The sequence below is a fragment of the Volvox carteri genome, assembly GCF_000143455.1.
Source record: "Volvox carteri f. nagariensis unplaced genomic scaffold VOLCAscaffold_9, whole genome shotgun sequence".
NCBI classification, from domain to species: Eukaryota; Viridiplantae; Chlorophyta; class Chlorophyceae; order Chlamydomonadales; family Volvocaceae; genus Volvox; species Volvox carteri.
In genome coordinates, this window is record NW_003307552.1 from 471,469 (window position 1) to 487,101 (window position 15,633).

Genomic DNA, 15,633 nt, shown 5'->3' on the forward strand with positions numbered 1-15,633 from the left:
GCCGGGAAGGGGATTAAGCAAGCGAGAGGAGGAAGGGAGGAGGAGGAAGAGGAGGACGAAGAGGAAGAGGAGAGGGATGGTCAAGTGTACGACGAGGGAGGTGCCAAGTGGGTGTGAGGGAGCGATGAGGGCGCGGCGGATAAGGTTGGGAGTGAGGTGCATTACACCACCACCGCTACCACCACCACTATCAAGTCAAGACGAAAAGGAAACAGAACTAACTGCTGCTGGCGCTACTGCTGGCGTTACTGCTGGCGTTACTGCTGGCGCTACTGCTGCTGCTGCTGCTGCTAGCGCGCAGAACACATCAGACACATCAGCAACATCCCTCCTGCAGCACCCCTCAACAAACAAGGAGCCCTTCCCCTCCTCTCCCCCTCTCCAATTCCGTTTGCATGCCGTGTCTGGTGTCATGAGCACATGATATGTGATGATTGATAAGTGGTTTCCCTCAGCTTCACGTGTCCTCTAACTCCTTACCGCCGGGTTCACCCCCCTCCCCGCTACCACCCCTACCTTACTCACTACCGCCACAAGCTCTCTCCCCAACCCCACTACAGGATACCCACAGCCCACCTTGACGATGGCCGCCACGAAGCGCTCTCCATCCACCTCCAGCAGCTGCTGCACGGGCCTGAACTCGGGCTCGTCCTGCGGTGGCGGAGGACATGGGAGAAGGTGGGAGCGTAGAGGGTGACAGGGTGTGATAGGATGGATGGGGAGAGCGGGGCCACTAGGTGGCAGTCAGGTTCAGGTGAGGGACGGCAGTACATGGGTGGTAAGACGAATGATTGACGAATGATTGACGAATGGAGCAGATACCAAACATAGGGGGAGAGGGGAGGGGGGAGGATAGAGGACGGGGAGGGGCGGGATCGGGCGTGAGGTTGGAAGGTGAGCTGGCTCTGACTGGCAGATGTAAGACAGGGAATTGGACGGTGCAGCCGTCCCAGCAGTGCGCCAGTAGTTTTTGCAGCGGCAGTAGTGGTCGGGGGATGTGGTATTACGTGTGTGTGTGTATGTGTGTGTCTGTGAGGGGGTGTTTGAGGCCAGGATTGAGGCGGGATAGCTCCAGGTGCTCAACGTCCAGAACCTCCTTAGCGAGTTCGCGACGCCCTTGCTGTGGCTGGCGAATGCAGACAGTGTCTCACCCGAGAGGTTGGGGCCCAGGCCCTCACGCAAGGTGCATAGCCTGCAAGTCGCAGGGATGTGCGTAGAGCGGACGGTCAAATGTGACACGCATGCAGCCCGGACAGTGAGGCAGTGTACCAGACATCCTCGTGCGCAAACGCCAGGTCAAATGTCTTACCTATTGCGGCTATGGTGGGAGGCCAAGTAACGGAGCAAGCGATGTGAGTAACTGAAGCATTGTTCAGCCAGTACCTGCAGGACAGGGATTCCAAGTGAAGCTCGGGTGACAATAAGCGATGTAGTTATTGATATGGGAAACATATGCTACGTAAACTACAGCTCCAAATACCTCAGGGGCGAGTCATCCGGAAAGAAGGTCTCCATCCTCCTCCTCTTTGCAACCGGCGATTATAATTGTGCGATAGCCATGGGGGTCAAAACGGGCATGTCAAGTGCAACATCATTACCAGTATTGTCAACCTGACTCTACCTTGAAACGGGCAAAACGTACTTTGTATACGGCTTTCCTCAACAATTGTACCAATGGCCATTCCTACCTAGCTATACTTGAAGTTATCTGTTGTCATATCCCTTTGCATAATTTGTCATGTCAAGTGTAAAGCACCATCGGGGTTTCCCCGAGCAAACAAGTGCACGGCTGGCAAGCGCGCTTACTGCCTGTGCAGCACAAGCTGGGGTTTACGGCGCATGTATAAAGAAGATCGTGCCGGAGGTCCGCCTGAAACAACGGCACTAGTCTGCCTGCCGGTAGTTGTTCGTTTTCCTGCTTCAAACGTCTTCTTTTTTGTTCAGGTCGATATTGGCGTTTGTAATCGCGAATTCCAAGACCTAAAAGCCTGTTTCACGCGTGCGGTAAGTGGGATCTTATACCGTGTTTGGAGGGTGGTTGGGAATTAGGGTACTGAGCTTTCCCCGTTCCCGGTAATCTTCCGCGCCGATTGTTGGATGCCCACCGCAGATGCGTCGAGGATCAAGTCGAGCCTAGATTCATCAAGCGCAATGCAGCGCCATGCTCTGGGTTAATCCAGCAAAACACCCCGCTTTACCACTTGCGTGAGCTACTTGCTTCTTTCCCTGCCACTTCTGTTGGCGAGATACTAAATGGACCGCTTCGGAACCAAAATCACGCCGCCGAATGGGAAGGATGAGTCTTGCGTCTCCTTTTCCATTGCAAGCGCGACTTAACTTGTATATCTGGATCGACATATCGTCGCCACATGCAGTAAATGGTTCGCCACACTGCTGCTCAAGTAGCGTCTATGACTGACCCACCAACTGACTGACTGACGGACTGCTGCGACCACACGTCTCTTGTCTTGTCGCTTACTTAATAAACTTGCGTCTGTGTAGTGAGTGCGTGCTTAGTCGTGGCGGTGATGGTGCTGGCGACCTTGTTCGTCCATACGTCTCGGAACACCTCTAGGATTGTAAAATGAAAGTGTGTATGATGTGGGGGACAGGGGGCCATATCTTCATCCGTGGCCGCTACCCGGCGAAACCCTGCCTTCCCCGGTATTTCGGGGCACCCTCTCATCCAGTCACCCTAGCCAACTTCTCAGTGGATCGCTCAGGTTCCACACCCCACCACCGTCACCCACCAACGGTATTTGCCGGATCTACGGCCGCTCAACTCCAATCCTGGTCAGCTCGCAAGACAACTTTATTCCAGGCCACCATCGTCCATCGGCTAGGGGCACTTTACCCTTCGTGTTACAAAACAGCGAGCAGACTCTGCAACCAGACGTACACAGACAGCAGTGTCCAGTTCCGACTTAGGACACTTCGTAACGCGATCGATCACCTGCGTTCGACAACTTCACAGGCGCGCACTCTTCATAGTCACCCCCAAAAACTTCAGCTGCTTGCCGCTGGGGCAGATCCAGACGCCATACCAGGCTCTGCAACACACAAAACATCATTGTCCCGCACATCTCGAGAATCCATCATGGACAACACGGGAAGCTCTCGACTTCTTGTTCAATAGGCGCGAGTTCAACTCTGACATCGGGTTAAAACCCGGACAAGACAACGATTGTCAAGACTTACTTAAACATCAATGGTTTCCGTTCGTAATAGAAAAAGTCTTCAGGAAACAAGAATTCTGCATCCCCGCAGTCCTGTGCGAAGTGACCCGTCTGGTGGCAAAGTAAACACTGTTTTTTTGACCGCAATACCTTCGACTGATGCGAGTTCAAGCCACGAACCCAAATCGACTTGGCATTGCCGGTTGGGTTCATGAAACGCTCTGACCATGGAATGCAGTCTGGCATCGTCGAACCAAGGCGCTGCCGCTTAACCTCGGAGTCAGGTCGCTGGCCCCCCCCAGAGACCGAACGAATACGGCGGGTACCTGAGACCGATGCGCCCGCACCGAACCCCGTCGACCCGGACGGTGTAGACGCCAGCGACTTGAGCTCCTCAGCGCAGGATTTAAAGACCTGCAGAAACGACGGAAGACTCTTCCACGGCACCGGGACTCCTGAGGACCAGTCATTCATTAACCTGTCCTTGAGCTCATCCGGAAGCAGGGTGACCAGGTGGTAAATGAAGATGGAGTCCGGTGTATTGGCCGGCATTTCACGACGCAAGTCACGCAGCTGTTGAAGACCTTCCTCCACAGACCGTAATGGTTTGGCTTCGAAGAATTCACGCATCCGAAGAAGCGCATTGTAGACTGGTGGTTCTTCAGGTAAACCGACAGCATCCTTGAACCACGCCAGCAGCCAGTCCGCACTCGGAATGGCCTTGTTGGTAAAGGCTCCCAACGCTGAATAAAGATCCATCACTAAACGCGGAGGTCCTACGCTAAGTAGAACCCAGGCGGTTGCGACTGGATCAGGAAAGGAGTATCCGGCCAAGAAGAGATGGGCTTTCAGCTCGAAGACCGTGTGGTCCAGGTAGTCCGCCATGCGGAGCTGAGCCAGCTCAGCACCTTCATCAGATATCAGCCAACGCCTGTCAGGTAGTGGAAGCTTCAAAGAACATGGCCGCTGACCATTGCCGAGTGGCGGAGAGACAGGCATTGCAGCGCCAACCCCGCCAGAAGCCGGAGCCGCCACAGGAACAACTGGGTGATCAATTGGCAAAGACTGGGACTGCGACCCAGACGGCTGATTTGGGTGTGGAGGCGCAGTCGTCGACGGAAGCGGCGAAGTAACAACATTCGCGATGGGATCCACCGGAGCCGTAGTATCCATTATAGGCGACATAGTGGCGATAATTGCGGCGAGCGAACCGTTTGGAGAGGGGATCGACGAGAGAGCGAGAAAAATTGCCGCAATTACAAATCCCAAGAAAGAAAAGTTTAACCGCCTCGGTACCAATGCAAGGTCTGTCCTTCATCACAAGCAGTCAATGCGGGTGTCAAAAGACACCGGATGTGATACATCAGCGAACGATGTGCGACCCATGTTATTGTACGACGTCGTAAAAAAGAAAGTCTTGAGAATAGTTACCTGAACCCCTTTGGTGAAGCTATGAGAATCATTCAGAGATATGTAAATGATCTTGCACGTTATACAAACGAAAGCAGTGACCATCCCGAAAGAGAAGCAAATGGCTGCTGCAATAATAATTCTTGATGGCACCACATGAGGCCGCGACCGGTTTCCCGGCCTTAAGGTTGATCCGTTGTTGCCCGGCCCATAATCAAATGGTGTTCTGATAAGCAATTGTCTATGGAATATTTGTACTTCCGATTCGAAGAAACAGGTTTTGCGGACTGCGATTACAAAGACTCGGGGCCGACTACAATTTCTCGCGCTTAGATGAGCAGCGTGCACTATAAACCTGTAAGTATATTCTTGGGAAGTATTTCTGGCTTGATGCGCGTGGCGAGCCCGACTCCATTAACGAACCCAGGGCGGGATTCCACCGGCTTGCGGAGTCCGCGCGCGGCTACATATCTAGGTGTGGACGCTGAAAACATTCTCAGTTGCAGAATGTGCGAGTGACGCTCTATTAACGGCTCCGAAGCGACACGCATGAAAAGGTGCACATTACTACAGTTCGGGGTTGCCATTACGGATTTGCCATACACGAACTGTAGGCATATACCAGCAAGTGCGTGCAGGCACAAGTTAGCGACATTTATAGCTGGTTGCAAAACAAATTGCGGGATGCGAGGCGAAGTGCGGTCTTGCGTACTGCTGAAGTCGCAAGTCGCAAGTTGCAAGTCGCAAGTCGCAAGGAACACGCAAAATTTCTATTATGATATAATATATACGCGAATACGTACGTGTGCATACTCAGTTTGTAGAGCGGATCTCACAATGGGAGAGGTATTGAACCGTTACTACTACAGCAAACAAGTGCGCGAACGTGTTTGCCACCTCTATTTCGACGAGGGTTACACGCAAGCGCAAATAGCTGAGGCTTTCGGGCACAGACCTTGCGAGAGGACTGTGCATGCTATCATAAAGTCCTACGTGGCGAATGGCGATGTCCTGCCGCTTAGAGGACAAACAGGAACACGCAAACCACGCAAGTTTGATGAGATCGCTGCACAGACGCTGGTGGAGCTGGTGCAGGCCGACGACCAAGCATTGCTCGCCGATCTGGCCACCGCTATGACAAACTTACTGGGCACTCTTTGGAGCGTCCCTGACATTAGCCGTGCATTGTCTGAGCTCGGTTACGTCCGCAAGAAGGCTTTTACCAGGGCATACGAGGCACGGGAATCAGCTCAGCTGGCATATCGCGAGCTTGTGTGACAATATGTTCAAATGGCCCAGAAGCCTCCCACTCTGTAACAATTCAATTCAACTTCGTGAGCTTGTGCGCGCGTGTGTGTGTGTGTGTGTGTGTGTGTGTGTATGTTGCAAGTATTTGACCGTGCCTGAAACTGGCCAGGGACTGCTGCCCAGCCCCAACAGAAAGACCACCTAAGCTCCTCCCGCAGACAGGAGAGGGGCGTAAGGGGCCTCTGTCCCCTCCTAGGCAGCCGAGAGCCGCAGGTCCACTAGTTCCGCTCTCCTCCCCCGGGGGTCAAGGCTCCGTCACGCGAGTTTGAGCACTGAGCCTGAAACACACAAGAAGACTGGCTCTTGGGGTGAGGGTTCAAGAAGACCGAGGAAACCCGGAAACCCTGTACAGACCCTACCCCTCCCTATTAAGGCACCAGGCCCTAATAGAAAGCTCGGTCTCTCACCCGATTCTCCGTTGCTTGCCCGCAAGGGGCATGGGGGAGTGGGCAGGGTTCATTGTTCGTGCTGAAATCCATAATGACCACCTGAAATCGCCATGCCCCAATGTTTGCATCAAATGCTTATATGTTTCCGGTTAGGCTGTTGGGAGTTAGAGATTAACCAACCTAACGGCCATGAGTGCACAGCATGCACCTGCAGGCTTTGTGACTGCGGGGCGGTTGAAGACGAAATGCATGTCTTTGTGGAATGCCTGGCGTACATTAGTACACGGGCGAACATGACGCGAGGGTGGATGATGATGGTCCACCATGTAACCGCCCAATTTACCGCCCATGGGCCCCCCAGCTCTTACGGACACCCCCACACTTGTGTGGAACTTGTGCGGACTAGGCTAGTTCCTATCAGTCCACCGCCGGGGCTAGGGATGCCTCGAGGCAGTGTGGTTACAGTGGGCTCCAACACACAAAGAGTACAGCCAGCGGGCCAGCAGGCCGTGCACTGCACCTGATACGATGAGGGCAAACAAGACTCCCACCCAGACCAGACAACACAAGTCACCTAGACATCCAAAAGCAAATCCAAGGGCAGGCTCAGAACCCGCAACCACAGGGGAATTTGCAATTAGACTCCCCGATTGGCGAAAGTCCTCGGAACCCCACCAGAAGGCCCATAAGCAAATACTGCTAAGAACTTGATGAGATACATTAAGCAAATACTGATAAGAACTAGATGAGGTCTGAGTGAGCTTGTGCGTATGAACAGCTACATTGCATTGCTCAGACAGCTACATTGAACTGCTCAGACAGACGAAGCCACATAGGCCGCAAGCCACTTCAGCATAGTTACGCCTGCGATCGGCCATAGCCCGCAGACGCGGACGCCGCAAATGCTATCTGTTTACACCCTACAGGCGTGGTTCACGTACGTATTCGCGTATATAGAATTTCATATAGAAATTTTGCGTGTTCCTTGCGACTTGCGACTTGCGACTTGCGACTTGCAACTTTAGCAGTACCCGCAATTTGTTATGCAAGCAGTCACCTCGCACCCGCAATTTGTTATGCAAGCAGCCATAACTAAGCGACAAACTAAGCGAAGCGAAGCGAAGTTTAGACACAGAAATATCCCAGAGGACCCAAAGCTCCAAGGGAAGGAGAAAAAACCCAAAGTTTCTCCAAATATTTATTAGAATAGACACATTGCATGTTTCTGAAAGTGCACCCACGACGGCTGACTACTGAGCTATGCCGGCGTCCCCGGCAACAGATTTTCTTAGGGCCGGGGCTTTCCTCCGTAAACATGGCATAGCTCTGACTACTTGTCGCAACCGCGGAGTTTCAGAAAACCAACCGAAAATCGCTGTAAGCCCCTTTTCACAAACAGAAAGTTCACAAAAATAACTTGGATGCAGAAAGGATGCGCATCGAACAAATCAACCCGTGCGCTGACAAGTAGGATCCATCAACAGTTACCGCAGTTCCTTCCGAAAACAAAATATTCAGTCGATCCGGAGGAAAAGGGCTCATCCTTCAGGCCTCCCATCCAAACCACACAAACCGAAGCAAAACAAATATACCTTAATTAAGATATTGTTGAGGAAAGAGGACAGGCGTCTTGGTTATGCGCGTGCGTCCGTATTTCGCAAGCGAGCAAGTCGATTCACGTATCCGTCCCAGATCAGCGCGAGATAGCGCGCTGGCTGGGTTCGTCCGGGACGCAAAGCCCAGGTCACGTTTCGTCCCGTCCTATTTTTTTTGCGCACGACGACGGCCTATCGGCAGACCCCCATCTATCAGCCCATTTCACCGGAATAGTCCAGCCAGCGGTAGCCGCGACCGATCGCTGTCACGCATTTTCGCCCACCACCACTTGCTGGCTGGCGCTAGCAGCGCTAACCGACCGGTGGTATCCCGTAATCTGGTGCGCAAGCGCGCCTGCCGAGCGACGGGTCAAGCAACCAGCCTGCTTCCGGCCCATCCGGTCTGCAAGCTACACGGCACCCACGCACCCACGCACAAAGGAGGTAGAGCTGGCATATTTCCGGCTGACCCACCCAGCCGCTTTCCGTCCTCGAAAAAACTTTTAAAACCAAGAAGATCCGCCCGAGGGAGGCTGTTGGTGCTGCTATTTCCATTACTTCTGGCGCCCATTCTTGCTTCGGTTATCTAAGAGCACAGATACTACTGTTACTACTACTCAGCAGATACATACATACATACCCACCTACCTGAGACACCCCCGTTGCATCGTGCCGTCCTCTACATTATTACCTTTAGTCGTCCATATACATCTACATCGTTTCTCTTGGCGCCATTGCAGGTCCGAGAGCTGGTCTTTGTTTTACACAAAAATGTATAGGTTTGTGGTGCATGCATGCATGCATGGGTGCATGGGTGCGTGTGTGTGGCCCCCTTCAATCGCTTGCTTGTGGAAGCATTAAGGCCCTGCATAACGATAACCTTGGCAAACACATGTGTATACACCCCAACCCACATGCCGATCCAAACAAAACCGCACGCACGATGCGGCGGCAGGCGCCCGGTCGCCAAAGGGCGGGAGCGGCCGCTGCTGGGGCAAGCAGGATTACACGCTATTCTAGGCAACAGCGATGGAGTAATAATACCACATGTTATCGGCATGGGAACGCCCGAGCGATCTATACATGGTCTAGGCCATACTCTAGGCCATACTCTAGGCCCTCGTTGATTGCGACGTTTTCGACATCTAGATATTGTTGATAGTTAAAGACGAGTCGGTCTCTTTGAACAAGACGGATGACGCGACACTGAATTGACCAATTTTTGTGGCGCGAGCAGGACCTGCGGCGGCGGCACCTGCTGCCTGCTGTGCGGGACCACGTCGTGCACAACGGCCGCAGGAGGAGTTTGCCTGCTGCGGCCTCTGCAATGTCCTTCGTGCGCGTCCGTAGCATCAGCGGTGCTCGGCGGGTGGAAGAGCCCTAGAGTGTATGTGCCGCACACCCCGCTACCTGCAGCCCGCCTCACGCCACGCCGCGCGCGCCGGGGAGCACTTTTGTTTGCCTACTTTTTCCGAAAGGCAAGTCATCACACGTTGGCTTCCTACTCTTGTAGGAAAATGTGTCAGGTGAGGTATAAGTCACAGTTTTAGGATGCCTTTTGTGTTTTAATAATTAAGAACATCTTGGAGAGTTTCCTGGCTTCAAATTAATCTTAAGGAAACCCCAAGAAAGTAATTGAGTTTACCTGTAAATGATTTTTAGGTGTGATGGCAAGCAAGGGAATTTCGGAAGGACGGCGAACGTTCGAGGATAAAGAAGGAGAAAAAAATTATTTATAACTAATATACATTAATATGATATTATAAAAATTCATATTAATGTATATTAGTTATAAATAATTTTCTAATGTTCCCTAAATAATGAAATCCCAACGGAGGGCGCCCTGCGGAAAGGTGTTCCCATCAGGGTTGCCATTTGACACATCTTGTTGTGTGGCGGGCTTCGTCTAATAGGCAAGGGCAATGATGCTCTCAGTCTCAGTGGGTTAGTGGGGTCCGTGGCAAGGCTGTACGATTATTGTACGACACCGATTGGGATCCGTCCATGTGCGTTCCTTCCACATCAACAAAAACCGCTTTTCACGAAGACCATGCATCCTCTGTCACATGAGGCTGTCCATCACCATTTCTTCTTTGAGAACCAATTTCAAAAATGCTTTCGCCGTTCCAGCCCTTTGAAGACGATACTGCCTAAGAGAGCGTGTTTCTTGACCCCATCCCCTGCTCCCCATCCATCCATCCATCCCCATTATCCTTCACCGCTGTCATCTCCATCACCACCACCAAGCCTGTAGCATCCATCCCCCCTCGATAACACGCGACTCCGCATCCATGCCCTTCCCTCCGGCCTTTTACCATTTACCAGCTTTCCCACCACGTTGATTGGACACTAGCCAGGTGAGCGTGCTTCGCTTCCGCACGTAGTCGTATTTGCGCTCAACTGTTCCTTAGTTCGTTCAAGGGGGGAGGGTCATCGGACATTTCACGGTCGTCGGGACCGTCGCCGTCACCTCCACCACTATGGTCCCTCCAGCAGCGCTTCGGGGTATACATCAAATTTCCAGCAACATGCAATATGCACCCTTCTTCCCCTCCTCTGTTCAGCAAGATAACTTCTAGTTGGGGGCGTTTTAAAGAGCTCTTATCGTCATCAAATGTTTTTCCTTTCTCATGAATGATCCCTGCTTGCCTTGCCGCCCTCCCTCCCTCCCTCCCTCCCCCCCGCCCTCCACCGCTCCCCCACCACAACACTGCCGCTGCGATATGGAGGCTGTGGACTCGTACGAACGAACGAACGTAAGAACGCACCGACCAGCAGCAACAGCACTGCCGTCGTCCTCGTCGGAGGCCGCTCCTGGTGGTGGAGGGAAGGTTCCTTTAGTACGACATCAGCTCCGACTACTGATGAGTCGCAACCACCATTACAGCAGCAGCCGACACAACTGAGGACGCCTTCCCAGGCATACATACATACATACATACATACATACGCAAATCCTCCTCCGCTACATGAGCATATGGAAACAACTCAGCCGCTGCTACAGTCGCCGCACCGCTTGGCCGTACAGCAGCCCGGCGCCGCCGCCGCCGCCGCCGTAGCTGCCGCTGTCGCACACGGAAAGCAACCAGCAGCTGCGGCCGCCGCCAGTCAGGAAATGACGGCGGGCTGGGTCCCACTGCTGTCGATGCAATGCCCGCCTCCGGCTTCACAGCTGCCGCCGCAGTACGGCATAAAAATTACCGGACCCCCTAGACCGCCGCTTCCGACAGCAATGCCCGGGGCTGTCAACAGTGCCCCCGGTGCCGTCAATCGGTCTGACTTATATGACAATAATAACATCTCGTGGAGTCAGGGCTGGTACAGCGAACCTGAACCTGCCGTACAGCCCATGTACGACGACCATGCTGCTGCTGCTTCTGCTGCAGCGGCGGCGGCGGCAGGAACCAGCGATGACGGTGGTAGTGGCGCCGCCGCTGCTGCCGCCGCCGGAACCTCTCGCAAGCGGCAACTGTCGTCGACCGCCACCCACAACGAAGCCGATATCGTCAGCTTGGGGGACGCGGCCCGGATGCACAAGGCCAGGGCACACCAATTTCTCCAGCGCCAGCAACCAGGTGTCGCGTCGGTACTGGCCGGTGCGGCGGCGGCGGCGGCGGCTTCGGCTTGGCGAGTGGAAGCTGTGGATGGTGAGCCGCGTCATCTAGGGGCTGACAGTGCGGATGTGCATGATGTAGAGATGGCGGCGGTGGCGGTGGGGCCGGGGGGAGAGGCAGCGACGGCGGAAGCTCCGCCGCCGCCAGGTGAGCCACATTCGAACCTCAGCAGCAACACCGGCATTGCCGTACAGGGCAACGAGCCTCACCCTGGGACTGGTGGTGGCGGCGATGGCAGCGGCAGCGGAGGATCTGGAGGAGGCCATAACGCGAACCTGTACGGCGTACTACGGCCGCCATGCCATGTTCCGATAGAGCCGTACGACGCGTCAGCCACGGTGATGGCAGCTGCGGCACCGACTGGCGCGGCAGCGGCAGACGCGACCGTGACTGCTGCTGCCGCCGCCGCCGCCGCCGCCGGCCCCTCTGCAACAGGTGCAGCCGCCGCAGCACGAGCCCCGCCAGCCCTGGCAGCAGCGTCAACGCCGTCCGAGGATAGCACCTCTCAGAGCATGAACGCGGCGTCTGGAGCTGCTGCTGCCGCTGCCGCCACTATGCCCCCGTCTGCAGCTGCAGCTCCTCCACATCACACATCCGCAGGTCGACCCCGGGTAAGCTTCGGGAAGAGCGGGAGATGCATCCCTGCGCACGGCTAAGACTAAGCATCGGCATAAGTATAACCTCGATCTATGCAAGGGGAGGGGGGTTCTGCTATGCCTTGGCTGTAGCTAGGACCGAAATATTACAGATACAACAGGGAAATTCCACGCGGCGCACCCGCCCATATGTATGTACGTCTGCGACAGTAAAATTGACATGAAGCCTAGATGAAAGCAGCCGATGGACGGCCAGGCACACCAGCTCTAAGCAACCTTGCCTCTGCAGGGCGCAAAACCATGGCAGTCCAGGGAGGAAGCCGCGGCCTTGCGATGGCCCTGAGGTGGCCGCGGTGGCTGGAACGTGACGTAGGATGATCGTGAGATCGATGTGCCCTTCTAAAAACGCGTACGGTGCCTCACGGCCGATCTCATGGATCCAACTCGCGCGTCGTGGTTCCTTTTGACGCTGGGGTGCGGGGACGTGCCGTACGAACACAGTCGGAGAGACACACATCCGACCAAGTGTGACTATACAAAGAGAAACATGTACGGAACATGTACGGCGTTAAGCTGGCGGATCTTACATCCGGTCTGCCGCTTCTGCCCCGCCCACCCCACTCACATGCACCTTTTCATCTCCGGGACGCCGTACAGAATGCCCCCGCTGCGTCACAGCAGACGCCTAGGCCTCCAACGGCGACGGCGACGGCGACGGCGACGGCGATGGCGACGGCGCCCCTGGTATTGGCGCCCATCGACGGGGCCAGCGGTGGCGGCGGTGCACTCGCTGACTACGGCTCCAACCCTAGCGCCCAGCCAGACGTCGCACCTCACGGCAGGGGTGCAGCGGTGCAGCCTTTTCCGCAGCCGAGCAATACCGTGTCGTACCGCGACCTGCCTGAGATCATTACGAGGCCCGCCACGGTGGCGGCGGCGGCGACGTCGCCCGAGGTGTTGCTGTCGCCACCGCCGCCGCCGCCGCCGCCGCCGCCGCTGGATTCCGGCGTTCCAGCTTCCGCGCCGCAGCTGCTGCTGCAAGGTGTTCTGGGTCGCTCTCTGTCAGACATGTCCGAGTACGGCAACGCTCTGCGTTTCTCCAATCCAGGGGTCCTGGTGGCGTGGAACCAACCGCCGCCGCCGCCGCCGCTGCTGCCGCGAATGCCGCTCCCGCCGCTGCATCTCCCGCAACCACCCATGACGGGGGCTGCACCCGGGTTCCGCCTGCAGCTGCCGTTGGCCCCCTTCGCTGCCGGCGGCGGCACAGATGGCGGCGGCAACGGCGGAGGTCGCCCTGACGTCCTCGGCAGCTGTGGCGGCGGCCCTGAGGGACCAACTCATCCCGGAGTGCTGATCCTCCCGCCTGCAGCTGCACGAGGCCGCTATGTGGCCAGGTACGGCATGTCCGCCCCACCTCCCCACCTCCCCACCTCCCCACCTCCCATGTATGTATGTCGCAGGACAACGACCCCCGAGGGTCCCGCTGGAGCCGTACTTCGGAAGAGCCGCTCCGATGCCACCGTACAGTACAGCAGGCACCTCGCCCAGCTGCAGCCCCATCAGCAACAAAACCTCCAAACGCAACAGGCCCTGGTGTCCGTACAGCACCCCCAGCAGCAGCAGCTGCAGCCATTGCAACCCGTGCAGGCGCAGCAGCAGCAGCAGGTACAGCAGCAGCACAGTACTGCGCAGCTGCAGGCGATGACGGGGTTAACCCGTCACGAACCACCATTAGCGGCACCGTTGCTGTCGCACCAGTATGGTACGGCAGTATGGCCCACGACAGCAACCCCCGTACGGCCTGGTGCAGCAGGTCACGGCGGCGGGTCTATGGGTGCGCCACCTGGGTGTACGGCAGGTCCACCGCGCTCACTGCCGCCACTCCACCCCCCGCAGATACAGCAGCAGCAGCATTACCATCAGCAGCATTATCTGCAGTATCAGCAGCAGCATTGGGAGCAGCAGTGCGTGTCGACAGCAGGATGTGACTCCGGCGGTGTGGGAGCGGGCCTTTCAGGCAGTGGAGTTGCGCCGGTCCGTGCATGGCAAGGTCATCCTCTCGATCCCCACCGGGTGCAGCTACCGTACCTCAGTCTGGGCGACCGTTATGACCTCGAGATGGATTCTTCGATGCCGCCACAGCCGCCACATCCGCATCAACAGCAGCAGCCGCATCTCGAAGGCCAGAGCCCTTCGGGGATGCTACCGCCGCCACAACCGCGGCAACAGCAGCAACAGCAGCATCCGTTGCTACAGCCGCCGCCGCCGCCGCAGCAGCAGCAGCCGCATCCACTTGTGCTACAGCACCTGAAGCAGGAGCCTTACCTGCACCATTCTCCACGGGCACCATCCCGCCAAGATCAACAGCACCATCATCAACAACAACAGCACCATCATCAACAACAACAGCACCATCATCAACAACAACAGCACCATCATCAACAACAACAGCACCAGCACCAGCACCAGCCGCCAGAACCGTCATATGAGCGGCAGCAGCTGCCACAACAAGGTGTCGAGGGCTACCCCGCACCGCCTCCGCGACCGGGTGTTACCGCGGCGCCACCAATGCAGCGCACCACGCAGATTGCGAATGACGCGCACATGCCCTTAACGTTCACGCTCCTCTCACCGAGCGGGCCAGCTCCTTTCCCCTTTCCGTACGATCCGTACAACAACCCAGCGGCGCCATCGCTTCCTGTCGGGCCTCTGGGCGACCAGCATATGGCGTCCTGTCGGCTGCATGCGGCAGTTACCGCCGCCGCTGCCGCCGCCGCCGCCGCTGCCGTCAACACCGGTGGAGGTGATGCCACGGGGACCGACGGCGCGGCCGGCACCCGTCGGCGCCGTCGGCGGAGTACGGAGGCCGATGACGAAGTACCCCGCGGCGAAAGCGGCGACAACAGCCCTCCGCATGCGGATCATGAACGGCCTCGGGGCAGTTTGACTGGGAGTAGCTGCATGACTGGGGCTTCGGAAAGGGTGAGTGCAGGTGGTTTTCGGAGCGCATGGGGGTGTTGTGCGGTCGTGGGGGCGTGGGGGCGTGGGGGCGTGGGGGCGTGGGGGCGTGGGGGCGGATTTCTTCCCTGGTGGTGGGAACGGCATTTCTACCCCGGTGAACCCCTGGTCACCTGCAGCTGCTGCTGGTGTGATTTTCTGCCACCATGGTGCTCGTACACATTGCTCTTACACGCAGCCTCTACAGGAATCAACACATGTCCACACGCTCGCATCCTCCTCACCTCTTGGGTGCTTGTGCTTGTGCTTCGGTTCGCACAAGCTCGCACAGGCGCGATTGTTCTCTCGCATCCGTACAGTCGTACAGTCGTACAGTCGTAACTCGCGCATTTGCACACTCACAAAACTGCGAGCGTCCCACGCGCACTGCTCACCCGCAATCGGTTTGCCTGGTGTGTATGTATGCGTGTGTGTATGTTTGTGTGTTTGTGTTGGCTAGGGTACTGTGCTGGGATGGTCCGGGGGGTCGGGGTTGTGGGGGGAAAGGGCGCCATCACCCCCCCCCCCACCCACACACACACGGCTAA

The 15,633-nt window shown here is 56.3% G+C and overlaps 2 protein-coding genes across 2 annotated transcripts in view; one reads left to right on the forward strand and one right to left on the reverse strand.

Moving 5' to 3' along the window:
- VOLCADRAFT_103774 (uncharacterized protein) overlaps nt 1-4,513 on the reverse strand; it is a gene marked incomplete at its 3' end in the record, with an annotated part of 9,423 nt that extends 4,910 nt beyond the window's left edge. Inside the window, exons 1-5 of the mRNA XM_002948242.1 lie at nt 3,199-4,513; nt 2,480-2,569; nt 1,310-1,383; nt 1,152-1,192; nt 577-651 (exon numbers count right to left, since the gene is read on the reverse strand). Of these exons, the coding sequence (XP_002948288.1) occupies nt 577-651; nt 1,152-1,192; nt 1,310-1,383; nt 2,480-2,569; nt 3,199-4,361 (1,443 nt within the window). The 5' untranslated portion in view covers nt 4,362-4,513. The remainder of the gene's footprint in view (nt 1-576; nt 652-1,151; nt 1,193-1,309; nt 1,384-2,479; nt 2,570-3,198) is intronic.
- Nucleotides 4,514-9,395: 4,882 nt separating this feature from the next.
- VOLCADRAFT_88482 (uncharacterized protein) lies at nt 9,396-15,240 on the forward strand (the record flags this gene model as incomplete). Its single annotated transcript, XM_002948102.1, has 7 exons — nt 9,396-9,404; nt 11,051-11,927; nt 12,063-12,103; nt 12,959-13,482; nt 13,549-13,614; nt 14,182-15,070; nt 15,226-15,240. 7 exons carry the CDS (start codon nt 9,396-9,398, stop codon nt 15,238-15,240), a joined length of 2,421 nt encoding a protein of 806 aa, XP_002948148.1.
- Nucleotides 15,241-15,633: the final 393 nt, after the last annotated feature.